The sequence below is a fragment of the Hemicordylus capensis genome, chromosome 12, assembly GCF_027244095.1.
Source record: "Hemicordylus capensis ecotype Gifberg chromosome 12, rHemCap1.1.pri, whole genome shotgun sequence".
Taxonomy (NCBI): domain Eukaryota; kingdom Metazoa; phylum Chordata; class Lepidosauria; order Squamata; family Cordylidae; genus Hemicordylus; species Hemicordylus capensis.
The window spans coordinates 12782095-12797877 of NC_069668.1; the positions used below are offsets into that span (position 1 = coordinate 12782095).

The window sequence follows — 15783 nt, forward strand, 5'->3', positions numbered from 1 at the left end:
AAACATTGCTTGTAGCCCAAAATCAATGTTTCACATGCAGAGTCAGCTCGGGAACCAGGGGCTATCGGGAGGTTTCATTCCATTTCCTCTCATCCTTGCCCTGTCAGTCCCAGGGTGAAATGACCCCAATGTCCGAGTGTTTGTCTTCAAAAGAACAAGCCTTTTGTTTCTATGACAACCTGCCAGATGATGGCAAGGCACGCTAATCTGCCACTGACCCCATGCACCACGAGAGACGGCGCAAATGGAGAAATGGGGAAGAAATCTGGGCAGCTGCTACTCTGGGGACGAGCACCGCCGGTGATGGCAATTTCTGGAAACTTCCTTAAAATAGCACAGGGGTCCTCAGGGGGAGCGCAGAGTTCAAGGAGGTCTCGCTGGCTCAGAGATACCGGCATGCGGGACTTTTCTTTCCACATAGGGCAGAGTCAGATTTTGAAAGTAGAGCAGGCGCCCTTGGGCTAGGGCAGAGAGCTGGTCTTGTGATAGCCAGCATGACTTGTCCCCTTAGCTAAGCAGGGTCCACCCTGGTTGCATCTGAATGGGAGACTAGAAGTGTGAGCACTGGAAGAGACTCCCCGTAGGGGATAATGGGGCCACTCTGGGAAATGCATCTAGGTCCCATGTTCCCTTCCTGGCAGCATCTCCAAGATCGGGTTGAGAGAGATTCCTGCCTGCAACCTTGGAGAACACAGGAAGCTGACATATACTGAGTCAGACCCTTGGTCTATCTAGCTACCCCAGACTGGCAGCGACTTCTCCAAGGTTGCAACAGGAGTCTTTCCTGGCCCTATCTTAGAGATGCTGCCAGGGAGGGGACTTGGAACCTTCTGCATGCTTTGCTTAACATCTGGCCTGAAGAAGAGATCTGTTGAACTCAGAAGCTTATTCACAACTTTGTAACATTATAGTTCATCCTAATGAAGGTATTACTCTGCTTTGGTAGGAGTGAAATGGGGCTGGTGGGATGGATACACACTTATAATTAAGAGTCAGGCTGCACATTAATTTGTTTTCAAATTCAGGACTGAGATTCCAGTTCTTTGTCAGTCAGTCAGTTTATTACGGTCAAAAGAAACCAAAACACAGCATAAAAAACAACAAACAAAAGAAACAATTGGATGTACCATCAAATATCAACAAAACCGTCATTTAAGCTATTAATTTCCTCTTACATTTCATCAGGGCTGCTAAAAATTTCACTACAGCAAGGGTTACCTCGGACCTGGAATCAGAGAAGAGGAATTTCACATATACCTGGATTGAACAGCCAGGTTGGGATATTAATAATTTATTTATTAATAATAAATAAATATTAATAATGGGTAGATAAGATTTTCTCTTAAATCAGCATAAAGCCCACAGACCAGAAGTACATGTTCCACAGTCTAGATTATTGCATGGACACAGAACCTTTGCATGAGTGATAGAACCTGGAATCTGCCTAACACCACCTGCAAAGGTAAAGCATTTAAATGGGGTTTGCAAAAGCGATCTGATGAGAACTAGTATTAAGTAAGTATGAAGCCATACACCAACTATTCTGGTAGTTAACACCCAAATGGACTAAAGAGCAGGTCGGACTAACCTTACCGACCAACTCTTGAGAAGTTAAATCCCAAAGTCTATGCTTAATTAAAGAGAAGGTTCAAGTGTGTGCGTCCCATCAAAAACAAATGGCCAGGAGACAGACCAGTTTGACCAATTTTCTGGGAAACAGCTTTAAACCAAGAACTAATAAAAGAATCCGCAACAAGATGGCAAAGTAACTCCAAAGTGTTTCAAAACACATCAATGCAAACCAAAGTTTAATTGCTGCCAACCACACTTAGGTTTCCAATGGACATTGCCCCCTCTATAATAGGACCACAGCATTTGATACACAATTGGGCAATGTTAAAAAAGCTCTTAAAAACCGGGTCAGAATATTACAAAACCCATACAATGCTGCATTTATCAGAGACACCATATAAAATCTGTGAGGACAACTTACTAACTTAGCATCAAATGTTTTAATGGCGGCTGGAATATAGCATTTGCCATCAGAATGGAAAAAACGCAGAGCTACAAAGAACGTGGCATCTGACTTCTGTACAGCACAGCGGCGATGGGTTGATCAAGATATGAAACAGCAAACCAAGGTACTGAAAACATCTGACCTGCTCAACCAGCTGACCACAAAGCAGCCATTTATGGCATTTGAATTTCCTCTCAAAAACCAGGATCTTAGATTTATCCCAGTTTATTACAAGAGAATTATGCCTGGACAAAAGCTGTTAAAAGGCGTTTAAGGCCCAACCTTTGTCACAAAAATCCACATTTTGCCCCCACCTTCCTTCCTTCCAGCAGCCTACTTGGGAGGTTAGGGGCCTTAGTTGTTCCTATTGTTAAACTGGAACTGGAAAATTTTGCAGATACAAACATTGGAAACTGCCATCTATACCGAGCCAGACTGTTGGTCAATCTAGCTCAATAATGTCTGCACAGACTGGCAGCGGCTTCTCCAAGGTTGCAGGCAGGAGTCTCTCTCAGCCCTATCTGCAGATGCTGCCGGGGAGGGAACTGGGAACCTCCTGCATGCAGATGCTCTTCCCAGAGCAGCCCTATCCCCTAAAGGGAATATCTTACATCTCTCACAAGTAATCTCCCATTCATATGCAAACCAGAGAAGACCCTGCTTAGCAAAGGGGGCAATTCAAGGCAAGACTTGCTCTCTTCCCAGACTAGACTACTGCGATGGCACGGAGAATACAGCCACTCCCAGGGGCATCAGCTCTAGACCCACCTTGAGGAAAGTGGGTCCACAGGGGGAATGCTGTGTCAGCCTTAGAAGCCCACCGAGGGTGATTTGCCACCCATCTGTTATGTCTCAGGGTTGCTGGGAGAATCAAGGGGGTGGGTGGGCGTGAGGAGAAACAACATATGCTACCCTGAGTTTCTTGGATACAACATAATAAATAGATTATTACATAGAATTATAAACTAATAATGTATAAATAACATACCTTTTATTTTGACATTACATAAAACATCATAATGTTATATATAAAGGAGGATACAAATATAAACAATAAAACTTGAACTACTTCATAGCCATCACAAAATGCATCCCTAAATGTAGGATACATCAAGAGGTGGAGAGAAGCTTGAATCCTCTGGTCCCGTTTTTTGTCAGCTGTTCAAAACGGAACGAGAGCTCACCGACAGCCCAAGCCGGTTCCGTGCCTGGACCCGAAGAGAGCTGTCCGGGGGGGGCGGGGCGGGGGGAATCAAGCGCTTGTGATGGACAAATGCCAAAGTGAGTCTCGGATGAGTTTTCAATCACGCCATTCCATGGAAAAGGAACTCTCCTGACGGTAAACTTAGCAAATAAACCGGGGGCAAAATCCACGCTGGCAGAACACCAGCGTCTGCTGCAGAGCGTAGAGGGTGGCCTTGTACATAAGTTAAATGGCAGCATGAAATTCAGGGAAATAGATTTATAGCCTCCAATGGGACTTATTTAATATGTACACTGCTGGCTGGTGCTGAGCTGGAGCTGGAAGCAGCTGTAATTAGAGTGTTCCCTATTTCCTGGCGTCTTCTCCAGCTTTGATTAAAATCTGACCCAGGAAATAACTTCCGGTGCAGCACTGCCCGCCACGAGGCATTATCAGACCCCAGAAAGCAGGGGCATAACTACCATTAGGCAAGGGGAGACGGCTGCTTGGGGGCCCCCACCCTCGAGGGACCCCCCCAGAGGCAAGTCACATGTGAAGTGAGTGTGTGTGTGTATCAGCGAGGGGCCCATTTTAAACTGTTGTCTCTGGGCCCACTCCAGCCTCGTTACACCCCTGTCAGAAAGGTTCCTCCCATCACTGGAACATAGGAAGCTGCCACATACTGAGTCAGAGCCTTGGTCCGCCAAGTTCAGTATTGACTTCACAGACTGGCAGCAGCTTCTCCAAGCTTGCAGGCAGGAATCTCTCTCTGCCCGATCTTAGAGATGCTGCCAGGGAGGGAACTGGGAACCTTCTGCTCTTCCCAGAGCGGCTCCATCCCCTGAGGGGAATATCTTACAGCACTCACATGTGGTCTCCCATTCAAATGCAAACCAGGGCAGACCCAGCTTGGCAAAGGAGACAATTCATGCTCACTACCTTCTTCTGCATCACCGGTGCTCACTTGTGCATTCATAAAACACTGTAACAAAGCTGTTGCTATGTGACTATACACATCAGTGTGCAACCATATTCATTTTGTGAGGTGTGTTACCAATGAACCCGTGCAAGAGAGAGGGGGCAGGGCGGAATCATGGTGTGATTTTCAAGATATATGTTGGTGAGATGTTCTACAAATAAGCAGAAGAAGATGTGTGCATTAGCAAAACACTATGCAAAAAGAGGTTTCATGCAGATAAATCAGAAATTGCTGGCATAGGAACATAGGAAGCTGCCATATACTGAGTCAGACCATTGGTCTGTCTTGCTCAGCACAGTCCACTCAGACTGGCAGCAGCTTCTCCCAAGTGGCAGGCAGGAGTCTCTCTCTCTCTCTCAGCCCTATCTTGGAAGTGCCAGGGAGGGAACTGGGAACCTTCTGCATGCAAGCAGACAAGTGCTCTTCCTCTGAGTTATGGCCCCGTCCCCTAAGGGGATTTTACAACGCTCACATGTTGTCTCCCATTCAAACACAAACCAGGGTGGACCCTGCTTAGCAAAGGGAACCATTCATGCTGCATTCATGCTGGCTAGCACAAGACCAGCTCTCCTCCCACAGACCTGCTCTCCTCTCCTCTCCAATGCCTTGAGAAATAATCAGTTAATTAATAATTCAACCTATCAGTAGTTCATCTTCCAACGACGAGCTGGCAAATTGGACAGCAATCCCAGATCCATGCATTTGCACCCAGGCACAAAGCAAGATCTTTCCCTCAGGCTTTATCCTTGTCGCAAGGATACGCCTGTCCCCTGCATTAATCAACTTCACGCCACTTGTCCTTGGTGGACCTTCCTGGTGGTTTGACTCTAATACATTTAATATTTAATCGCCAGCACTGGACGTTTTCTTTGCGGCCTGCCCCTTTCAATTAGCTCGCCATCGACAAACCAGCACATCCCGGGCGAGAGAGCTTGGAGCCAAACCAAAGGAGACGGAGCTATCAGTCAAGTGTCTCCCCATTCACAGAGAAACCAGAGGGGGCTCTTTCCTGGCACGATCAAAAAGCTGCACCCTCACTTTTTCCTTCACCCTCAAATTCCTTCCATATTTACCCAAATCAAAGACAGCTCTGAGTTTAAGATGAGCCCCGTAAAAAGTAAAGGGTTAATACAGATTCTATCACCATTTACTAGAAAGGAACAGGACTCTGAATTGAAGACTCCCCCCTCCCCGATTCCCAACATCAAAAAACTTGAGGGGAAACCTACTCATGGATTCAGGAAAATGCAGTAATCCGTTGCTCCAACCACTCTCCTCCACTTCCAACCCCCAGAGTGAGCCATTAACCCTGGCAGGCTGGCGTGACCCCTAATCTGGGACCCCTCAGGGTCAGGCAGGGTGGGAAGACCAAGTCCCTGGGTGATCCGTGCTGCTGGGGCCCCCCCACACCATGCGAACCAGGGAGTTGAAGCCAGCACCCTTCCTCCAATCTGGGGGTGCTTCATTCTCGGGCTCAGAGCGCCATGAGGACTTCCCAACCCAAGCAGAGAAGGGAAGCTGGTCTGGTGGTCGCAAGCCCTTAGCTAAGCAGGGTCTGCCCTGGTTGCATATGAATGGGAGACTTGATGTGTGAGCACTGCAAGAGATTCCCCTTAGGGAGTTATCCACACAGGGCTTCATGCTGCGGGGTAAATGTTGAGCGAAGCCACTTCGAATTACACTTGCGGCATTGAGGGAAGCAGCCCCTCCCCTCTGCTCTCGGGTTTGCTTTTGAGGCAAGTTCACATGGCCTGCCTCCGTGTTTTCCTTCTAGCCAATGGGGGGGGGGTGGAGAGAGAGAGAGAGAATACTGGAGAGCTACATCTGCATTTCTAGAGAAAGCATCCCTTTTATCATGCTAATAATTCTACATCAGTGCCTCTCCCTATCTGCTCAACATTTGAGCAAATGGCGTTTTCAGAAAAAAGTAGCTTAAAACCAGCATTTTTAAAAACCGGAAATAACTCGAGATATGCTGGAATTCACAAGACAAAGCCCGACTTGTGTGTGGAGTGGGTCCAAGGATCTCAAAGGGACTTCGGGGTAAGTTGGGCTGGTGTGTGAATGCACACACTCTCTTCTGAAGGACATTTGGGGTAGAAGCACTGTGTGTAAAGCCGCCAGGGGATGGAGCCGCTCTGGGAAGAGCACCTAGGTTCCCAGTTCCCTCCCTGGCAGCATCTCCAAGACAGGGCTGAGAGAGATTCCGGCCTGCAACCTGGGAGAAGCCACTGCCAGTCTGTGAAGACAATACTGAGCGAGATGGACCCAGGGTCTGACTCAGTATATGGCAGCTTCCTATATTCCAGTGGTTTTTCCAGCACAGCTAGCACCAGGCTATAGAAAATTGGGGGAGGCCCTTTCAAACAGCAGAGCTGATCCCTGGGACAGGGAAGAGCCATGTGCCCAGCACCTGTGGCTCTGAACCGCTCCTGAACCTCCTCCTGCTTCTATGTGCTCACCTCTTCCCATGGGATTCCTTCATTATTATTATGTTTATTATCTACATTTTATATCCCGCTCTTCCTCCAAGGAGCCCAGAGTGGTTGGTGTACTACATATATACGTCAGTTCCTCCTCACAACAACCCTGTGAAGTAGGTGAGGCTGAGAGAGAAGTGACTGGCCCAGAGTCACCCAGCAAGTCTCATGGCTGAATGGGGATTTGAACTCGGGTCTCCCCGGTCCTAGTCCACCACTCTAACCACTACACCACGCTGGCTCTCGTTCATCCGCTGTGCTCCCTGAGATCGTAAGGATAGCATAGGAATCTATCTCCGAGATCGTAGGATAACATAGGAAGCCTCCTTCTACTGAGTCAGACCATCAGTCTATCTAGCTCAGTATTGTCTTCACAGACTGGCAGCGGCTTCTCCAAGATTTTAGGCAGGAACATCTTCCAGGCCTATCTTGGAGATGCTGCCAGGGAATGAACCTGGAGCCTAGATGCTCTTCCCAGAGCAGCCCCATTTCCTAAGGGGAATATCTTACAGGGCTCACATGTAGTCTCCCATCCAAATGGGGTTATCTTTTTAACGAAAGGCGGTATATAAATGCAAAAATAAAATAAATAAATAAATAAATAAATAAATGCAAACCAGGGCAGACCCTGCTTAGCAAAGGGGACGATTCATGTGGCTCCGTGGAAGAGCACCTGCTCTGGATGCAGAAGGTCTCGGGCAGCATCTCCAGGTAGGGCTGGGAAAGACAGCTGCCTGAAACTGCTGCCAGCCTCTGTAGATAATCCGGAGTGAAACCGGACCGAACGGAGCAGAAGGCCCATGGACCTATGATGCAAGAACAAGCACCCATTCCCTTAAACAAACACACACCCCTTTACTTCCTCAGCATTTCCTCCCCCCGCCTTGCAGGAAGTGGGTTCAGCCGAGACGGAGCAGGCCGTGGGGTGTCTCGGCATTGCCTCCACATAAATTATGCATTCTCAAATTAACAGGTTTTCTTTGGTCTGTGCAGAGCATCCCCTCCGAGGCGGCATTCACAAGTCCGGAAACAGGAGCGGAGGCCCTGTGAGAACCAAGGTGACATTTCCCAGAAAATGGGTTCAGCTTTAATTACTTTCCTCCGAAAGGAGGAGAAGCATTTCTCGGTGCTGCGCAGGGCTCTTGACACGGGAGCAGCGTCGTGGGCGCTGCAAATGTGTACTTTGTATAAGCAGGAAGAAATGGGTTTTGCGGCCTCGACGGGAGAGTCTCTCCCCCTCCTCCTTCCCAGTAAAAGGCCTCCTCGGGAAGTGAACGGGGGTGGGGGTGGGGGGCAGCCGGCAGCCAAAAGGAGGCGCGAGAGCACTGCTTCCCAACCTGGGGGCCTCCGGGTGTTGCTGAGCTACAAATCCCAGCATCCACAACACACTGTAGCTGGGGATGCTGGGAGTTGTAGTTCAGCAACATAGAGGAACCACTGCTCTTTTGATTGATTGATTGATTGATTGATTGATTGATTGATTGATTAAGTGCCATCAAGTCAGTGTCACCTCTTAGCGACCACATAGATAGTTTCTCTCCAGGATGATCTGTCTTGAACTTGGCCTTGAAGGTCTCTCAGTGGTGCCTTCATGGCTGTCGTCATCGGGTCCATCCACCTGGCTGCTGGCGGTCCTCTTCTTCTCTTCTCTTCTCTTCCCTTCCACTTTCCCCAGCATGATGGACTTCTCAAGGGAGTTGGATCTTTGCATAATGTGTCCGAAGTAGGACAGCTTGAGCCTGGCCATTTGTACCCCGAGCGAAAATTCTGGATTGATTTGTTCTGTGATCCATTGGTTTGTTTTGCTGGCTGTCCGTGGTCTCCTCCAAAGTTTTCTCCAGCATGCAAGTTCAAAAGCGTCCATGCTTTTTCTGTCTTGCTTCTTCAAGGTCCAGCTTTCGCATCCAAAGCGTGTCACGGGGAAAAGCCACTGTCCGAACAATTCTGATCTTGGTAGGTGTAGAGACGTCACGGCATCTCAATATCCTTTCCAAGGCCTTCATTGCAACACTCCCAAGTGCTAGTCTGTGGCGTATTTCTTGCCTGCTCGATCCTTGACTGTTGATAAAGGTAAAGTGTGCCGTCAAGTCCATTTTGACTCCTGGCGCCCACAGAGCCCTGTGGTTGTCTTTGGGAGAATACCGGAGGAGTTGACCATTGCCTCCTCCCACACAGTGTGAGATTATCTCCAAGATAGGGCTGAGAGAGATTCTTACCTGCAAGCCTGGAGAAGCTGCTGCCAGTCTGTGTAGACAATACGGAGCTAGATAGACCAAGGGTCTGACTCAGTATATGGCAGCTTCCAATGACCTTCTCTAAGGCTCCCGCTGAGTTGCAGGGGTTTGCCTCCTACCTCTTTGAACTGAGGGGGAGAGCTGGTCATGTGGTAGCAAGTGTGACTTGTCCCCTTAGCTAAGCAGGGTCCGCCCTGGTTGTGGTGCACCCACCCGGCCCAAGGAGGAAGGACTGCTCCTCTGCGGGGAAAGTATGTTCAACCAGCCATCCTCTAGCCCTTCTTGCCGCTCATGAGAAGAGGCTCATTGTGTGGAAGCAAGGGAGAAGGGAAACCTGGGTCGCGTTTCCTCCTCCCTTGCTTCCACGCCATCCCTTCTTCCCAGGTTTTCCTCCCACCTTGCTTCCACACGCAACTGAAAACTGGGAGCACAAACAGCTCCCAAAGCCAGGGAGGACAGAGTTCCTGCTTGTGCGAATGGCCTCAATATTTCCTCCTTTCCCTGGAGAACCAGAGATGCTGACACTTCAGCCTCCCACTCTGAGGACTAGAAACCCGGATGATTGTGGCATCGTTTGTACACAGCTGGGAAGGGAAGGCAGGGCACCCAAATGAAAAGGTGCCCTTTCCTGACGGCCCAGAGCCGTCAGGGTGGTCTGCACAGCACCCTCAACAGACAAAAGCTCTTTTTCTGCACCGCTTTCTGCCACGTGCCACTGCCTATCCGCTGCACACAAGCAGGAAGGTTCTCCACCCCAGATTTGCGGCCCCATCACCTAAGCCCGCTCTCCCCTCAGAACCCCCTCCGGCACTTCACACCGATCGTGTGAAGCACCTTAGAGTTTCATTCATTTCATGGGAAGAGAGCTGGAGGTTTTTCACACCATGTTTTTAGTCCGCATCCTCCGGAATGGAGGGAGTGTATTCACATATCGGCCAAACATACCCTGAAGTCCCTGCAAGCAATCGGGGAGCACTTCACACACAATCTGGGTTTTTCATTGCACATCAGTGTCGCCCAATTGATATCCGGGGTTAAAACCCCCACTTTTTGCTGCTTCTTTTTTAGGGGGCAGCTTCGATCTCACAATAAAGCCTCGCAGAAAAGCCGCGGTGAAGCCTGCTGTCTGGGAAAGTTCCTGGTCTTGTAGTAGCAAGCATGCATCAATCCCTTTGCCAACCAGGGTCTGCCCTGGTTTGCATTTGAATGGGAGACTCCATGTGTGAGCGCTATAAGATCTTCCCCTTAGGGGATGGGGCCGCTCTGGGAAGAGCACCTGCCTACTTGCATGTAGAAGGTCCCAAGTTCCCTCCCTGGCAGCATCTCCAGATAGGGCTGAGAGAGACTCCTGCCTGCAACATTGGAGAAGCCACTGCCGGTCGACTTCCCCAAGTAGGCTTCTATTGAGCTAGATGGACTGATGGTCTGTCTTGGTATATGGCAGTCTCCTTTGTTCCTATTTAACATTTTTGGGCCCTTTGTCTTTTGGGTGGAGAAACCCAGAAGTTAAAGAAACCAACCTTACTGGAAATGAGGAGTGCTTGAAAAACAAATGCTACATCCTCCATGTTCACTGAATACTGCCGCTTTACAGAGAACAAAACGTTTCGTGAGCAGACCATTTGCCCGGCTTTTGAACAGAAAGTACTGTCTGCCGTTCAGGAAACGATGCTACAGAGCCACTCGGCTTCCCCTCCTGCTCCTCACACAGGGGAACAAAAATCAAACATTTGCTCTTTGGAGATCAAATCAATTCCACAAGCACGACCACTTGATCCAGCAGCAACGAGGAAACCTAAGCACCATTCCACCACATCTCCCTTTGCAACCATGTCCCACCGATTTGGGGAGAACGCCACTCTTCAGTATCGATAAATGCTTTTAGGGCCCAAGAGGGAGAAACCCAGATTGGGCAGCTCTCTTTCTCGGCCTTTAGATTCCAAGGATATCTTTGCTCCCACCAAAGTTTGCAACTCCTGTGTGGAGCGGCATTTCCAACACACAAAAGAACTCAGGCGAGAGCAGTCGTAAATTGGAGGGACACACTGAAGAGTGACCGTGGCTAAGATCATCATGACTGCCCCCCCCCCGGGTCAAAACTGGCAGCAACATTCCAACAATTGTGACAAAGCTAATGATGATGATGACGACGACTCCCCTGTTCAAATGAGAAACAAAACCATACTCAAATCAGAAGAGAAATCATCATCATCATCATCATCATCCCAGTAGTAATTGACACCCTAGGTGCAATTCCAAAACACCTTGGAGAGCACCTCAACACCAGAGGGGCCACAGAAATCACCATCGGCCAATTACAAAAAGCAACTTTACTGGGAACAGCCTATATTCTGCAATGACATCTATAATAACAACAGCAACAACATTGATAATAAAATTCAGCCATCCCAGGTCTTTGGGAAGGACTCGATGTCTGGATAAAACAAACCAGTCAATAACACCTGTCTGACTGTGTAAACAAACACCACCACCACCAAAGGAACTTGAACACCATCTCGACACCTTGGGCATCAATAAAATTACAACACATCAACTACAGAAGGCCATGCTACTCGGAACAGTACGAATATTACAACAATATCTTTAATGTTTTCTTTAGTTATCTTAGACCCTTGGAAAGGGCCCAATAATTAGAGTGCCAAATCCAGTCAAGAACATCTGGTGGACTGTGTGTAAATAAATAAATAAATAAATAAGCAAGCAAGCAAGCTGCATTACCTTTTGTCTTTATTTTGCTTCCGGGACCTGTGCAAAAGCCCTATCAGAACCACAGCTGCCCGGATCCCTGCTCTTTTTGAATGCATTCTGCCAGGCGGCTGTGACATCGCTCAGGTGACACTTCTCCAGGCTGCGCTGCCAGGATTGCCACAGCCCTTGGCAAGCGACCTGTTTCTAAGAAGTACAGCTCTCCCTCCCTCCCTCCCTCACACAGGCATCCTCATTCGTCCTCGCCCTCGCTTCTGCCTCGCTCTTCCAGCCTGATAGGTAAGCCTCTGCCTGGATCAGGCAAGCCGCCCCACTCTCTGTGACCTTCAAGGTCACCTGCAGCCTCCTCCCTGCCCTTCCTCATCCAGATCCTGTCCTGAGCTCCCTTGGCTCGGGGGGTTTCGCGACTGCAAGGGTGGCAGGCCCCCAGTCAATTAAATCGCTTTCCACCGTACCAGCTGCACATGTGGTCACCAGCTCTGCCAATCTGTCACGCCTGCGCTATGCTTGCAGCCGTCAAACCCCCCCCACACACACACACACACAAGCATTTGCCACAAAAGGAGGACAGAAGTCGGAGGTTTGCAAAGCGCAGGCTGCCCAGAAGTTTGCACAGGGCTCGAGGCTTATCCGTCGTCTTATCCCGGAGAAAGATCTACCAGCATCAAAGCAAGAGCCACATGGAGAGACAGTGTGTTCAAGCCTTTTTCCTGGTGCTGGCTTGAGAACTGCTCAACAGAGGACCGTTCCCTTCAGCATGACCGTATTTTGTGCTGTTGCGATGCTTCCCCGGTTTTGATGCTTCTCTGGTTTTGCATGTTATGGGGACCAAAGCTTTCTGAAAGGTTGGTGCGCTTAATTACTTCAGTTCTGTTTCCATTTCCTTAAATGTGGCATTCTTCCCTGCAATGAGGCTTTGGGGGAAGTCAGTTATCTGAGCCTCGTCCTGGGTGTTGCACTTGTCAGCAGAACCACAACAGCTGAGATTTCTCCCCCCACTCCTCCAAAATAAAACAAAATAAAAATGTTTCCTCACCACCCTGCTAGTGGATGTCATTTACTGATTGCTGTTGAGGATTAGAAATGTTTTAAGAGCATTAGATGGAAAGGGGCTTGATTTGTCTGGCGGAGATGTGATCAGTTCATCTCTGCCTGTGAAAGCAGGATGGAAATAGCTTGGATAGTCAGGGATTTGATGCAGCAAGCAGGACCAGGAGGAGGGTTTTGGTGAAAACTTTTGGCAACTGAAAAGAGCATCCACCTTTTGGTGATTATTTGGGGCAGAAAACCCATTCAGAGTGAGGGCAACACTGATGCAGAGTGGATTGCCCTTGCTCGCTATTGCTGTAACATCATCACGCAGCTAAACTGGACTGGCCAAGCAGGGGTGTGATGTCATAGCATCCACCACATGACATCAGACCTCCGCTTGGCCATGACATCACAATCCCACAGTTGGCTGGGATTGCCCATGTGATTCTTGCCAGAAAGATTTTTTTTTTAAGGCACTGAAATTACCACAGATCGGGAAACAAAAGTGTAAACATGGCTGAACAGGCAGGCAGCAAGGAGCGTGGGAGAATATCCCCTACCCCCCTAGTTACAAAATGACCTCTTTAATGCACAAAAACTGGATTTCAAAATAAACTTACAAACTTACGGACATGTAAGCAAAGCAAATGTTTCGGTGTGAAACACCATTGATCAGTGCTCTTTTTGGTATACCAGTTGGTAACATGTCAAGCCTTTAATGCAGTATCCAAACCAAAAGTAGAAACAAATGGGTGAGGGGTGGGGAGAGAAGAAAAGGAGCAAACTTTTTTAACCCTTTCAGTGATCAATATATCTCATGCCTTCTTTCATCTCTTCCTTTACATTAATCTTGGGTTGCAACAGCAATTAATACTCGGATGCAATGAAAATTGCTTCTTTAATCTTACACCCCATTAAATTCTCTTCAACTGCCAGGATGGACACTTTTGTCTGGGCTACTTCTCCTTGGTTTTCCCCTCATGTGCATTGCCCACGGTTTAGTTTGATTTTTATTATGCTGCATATCAACTCATAATCTATCTCCATTAACGGCCTTCCTGATCCCCCAGTATAAAACACTGCACATGCCATCTTATACATTGCCCCCTTCACCCTACACCTTCATCCTCCTCACAGGTAGAACAACCCTTCCCCTCACATCAGATCATACTGTATAGTCGGGATTTAACTAGATGCCGTTTCAGTTTCTTAGGGGCTGTGCACACACCATTTGCCTGAACATGCCTATTCAGGAGTTCGTGTGCCCACCATGTACAATCTGTTACAAATGGATTTTTAAAAACCAGCAATCCTTTTTCAAACTTAACCCGCCTAAAAAAAAAGAAGTTTAAGCTTATACCCATTATTGGGTAGTTTGATGGGAAGTATATACGCATTGATTTGAATCAACTATTTGGCCTTTTCTCTGGGTCTCAATTTTTCTCTGGATCTCCCTAGATTGCAACCTAAAAAATCCACTCCTATTGCTCTCTGAATTATGTCCTTAACAGCCTGCTGCTGTCCAAGGGTGTGCCGAGTTCTTATTCATGAAGATCTCTTACTCATAGGCTTTCTATATCAGCTGGTTTCAGTTGAACTCCACTAATCTCGATTTCAGTATCGAAAAAATGATGATAACCAGCCCTGCTCCCTCAGTTGTATCTCATACTCCCCAAATTGAGCTCTCTCTCACGATCTGTGAGAAGGGCTTGAAGGGGCGAGGGGAGGAAGGCTCGAAAAGCTGACCTCCCCTGCAGACGATCCTCTTCTTGTTGCTGGGTGGCCGGATTGGCCACCCAGATGATTGCCGGTTTCTGCCAGTAGCTCTGAGGGTTGGGGTGCCCGGACATATAGCCCCCCCATTACCCGCCCCCCTCTCCCCTCCCCGAAGCCAACCAGGAACCCCGCAGTGTGCCAGGCCCAGTTGGGGGTGGTAGACGATCAGTGAAATGGGGTTAGGAGAGTGTGGCTCCAGAGGAGGGTTTGCCACCAAGACACCGCTGGGGCCAGGCACAATCTGGGTGGTACACACCAGTGGGCCGAACCAGGCTGAACTGCCTTAGCCCGGTTTTGCCTGCGGACGTGAAAAGCTTCTCTCTTAAGTCCCCCAAACTTTTTATCAGCTTGATCTTTAGTCCTAGTAATAATCAGGATATCATCAATATAAGAAACCAAATTCATATAAGAAATCACAAGCAAAGGCGCAAGCTGGATTTCCTATAGGCAAACCCTGCTTCTGTGAGAGGAACTTGCCATTAAATCTAAATACACTGCACCAGGGATTCTCAACGTTGGGTCCCCGGATGTGATTGGACTTCAACTCCCATAATCCCCAGCCCCACTGGCCTTTGGTGGGGGATTATGGGAGTTGAAGTCCAATAGCATCGGGGGACGCAACGTTGAGAATCCCTGAACTAGAAGGTCATCGAGTCAAGGATTCTCAACATTAGGTCATCAATATCTTTGACTGGGGAGCCATAACAATTGATCCACTCCCCCACCCCCCAATCAAGTGGACAAATATACACCACATACAGCAAGTTTTCTGTAGTTATAGTTTGTACTTCTCAACGCTTTCTTTCTTGTAGAGAAGGAAGTTCTATGATGCAACACCCCTACAGAGCCTAGGCTGAACCACCACCCACATAGGAAGCTGCCATATACTAAATCAGACCATTGGTCCATCTAGCTCAGTATTGTCTACCCAGACTGGCAGCGACTTCTCCAAGGTTACAGGCAGAAGTCAAAACCAGGAGATGCCAGGGAGGGAACTTGGAACTTTCTGCATGCAAGCAGGCAAGTGCTCTTCCTTGGAGTTATGGCCCCATCCCCTAAGGGGAATATCTTACCCTGCTCATGTAATCTCCCATTCAAATGCAAACCAGGGTGGACCCTGCTTAGCAAATGGACAATTCACGCTCTCTACCACAAGACCAGCACTCCTGCCGTAACTGTCATCCAGTGGCCACAGAGAAAGAAACCCCTCATGTTTCCATTTCTCTTCCCACACTCCTTTGGTGAGAAAAGACTGAATTTGGGAGCATGGGAAGCTACCACCTGCCCTGGCTTGCTTTTGTAGGAACAAAGTGAAAGGACCTTTTTAGCGTCCTAAAAAGCCACCAAAGAGCACA

The 15783-nt window shown here is 48.4% G+C and overlaps 1 protein-coding gene across 7 annotated transcripts in view; it reads right to left on the reverse strand.

Annotated features, from left to right (window-relative positions):
- The window catches only part of LOC128335960 (rap1 GTPase-activating protein 2-like), a 130944-nt gene that overhangs the window by 56755 nt on the left and 58406 nt on the right, over positions 1–15783 (reverse strand). The window contains exon 1 of one of the 7 annotated variants that reach the window (XM_053274940.1): positions 11633–11807. The exons of the other annotated variants lie outside the window; for them this stretch is intronic. Within the exon in view, the coding sequence (XP_053130915.1) occupies positions 11633–11739 (107 nt within the window). The 5' untranslated portion in view covers positions 11740–11807. Of the gene's footprint in view, positions 1–11632; positions 11808–15783 lie in introns of those variants that run through there. 7 annotated transcript variants of the gene reach the window in all.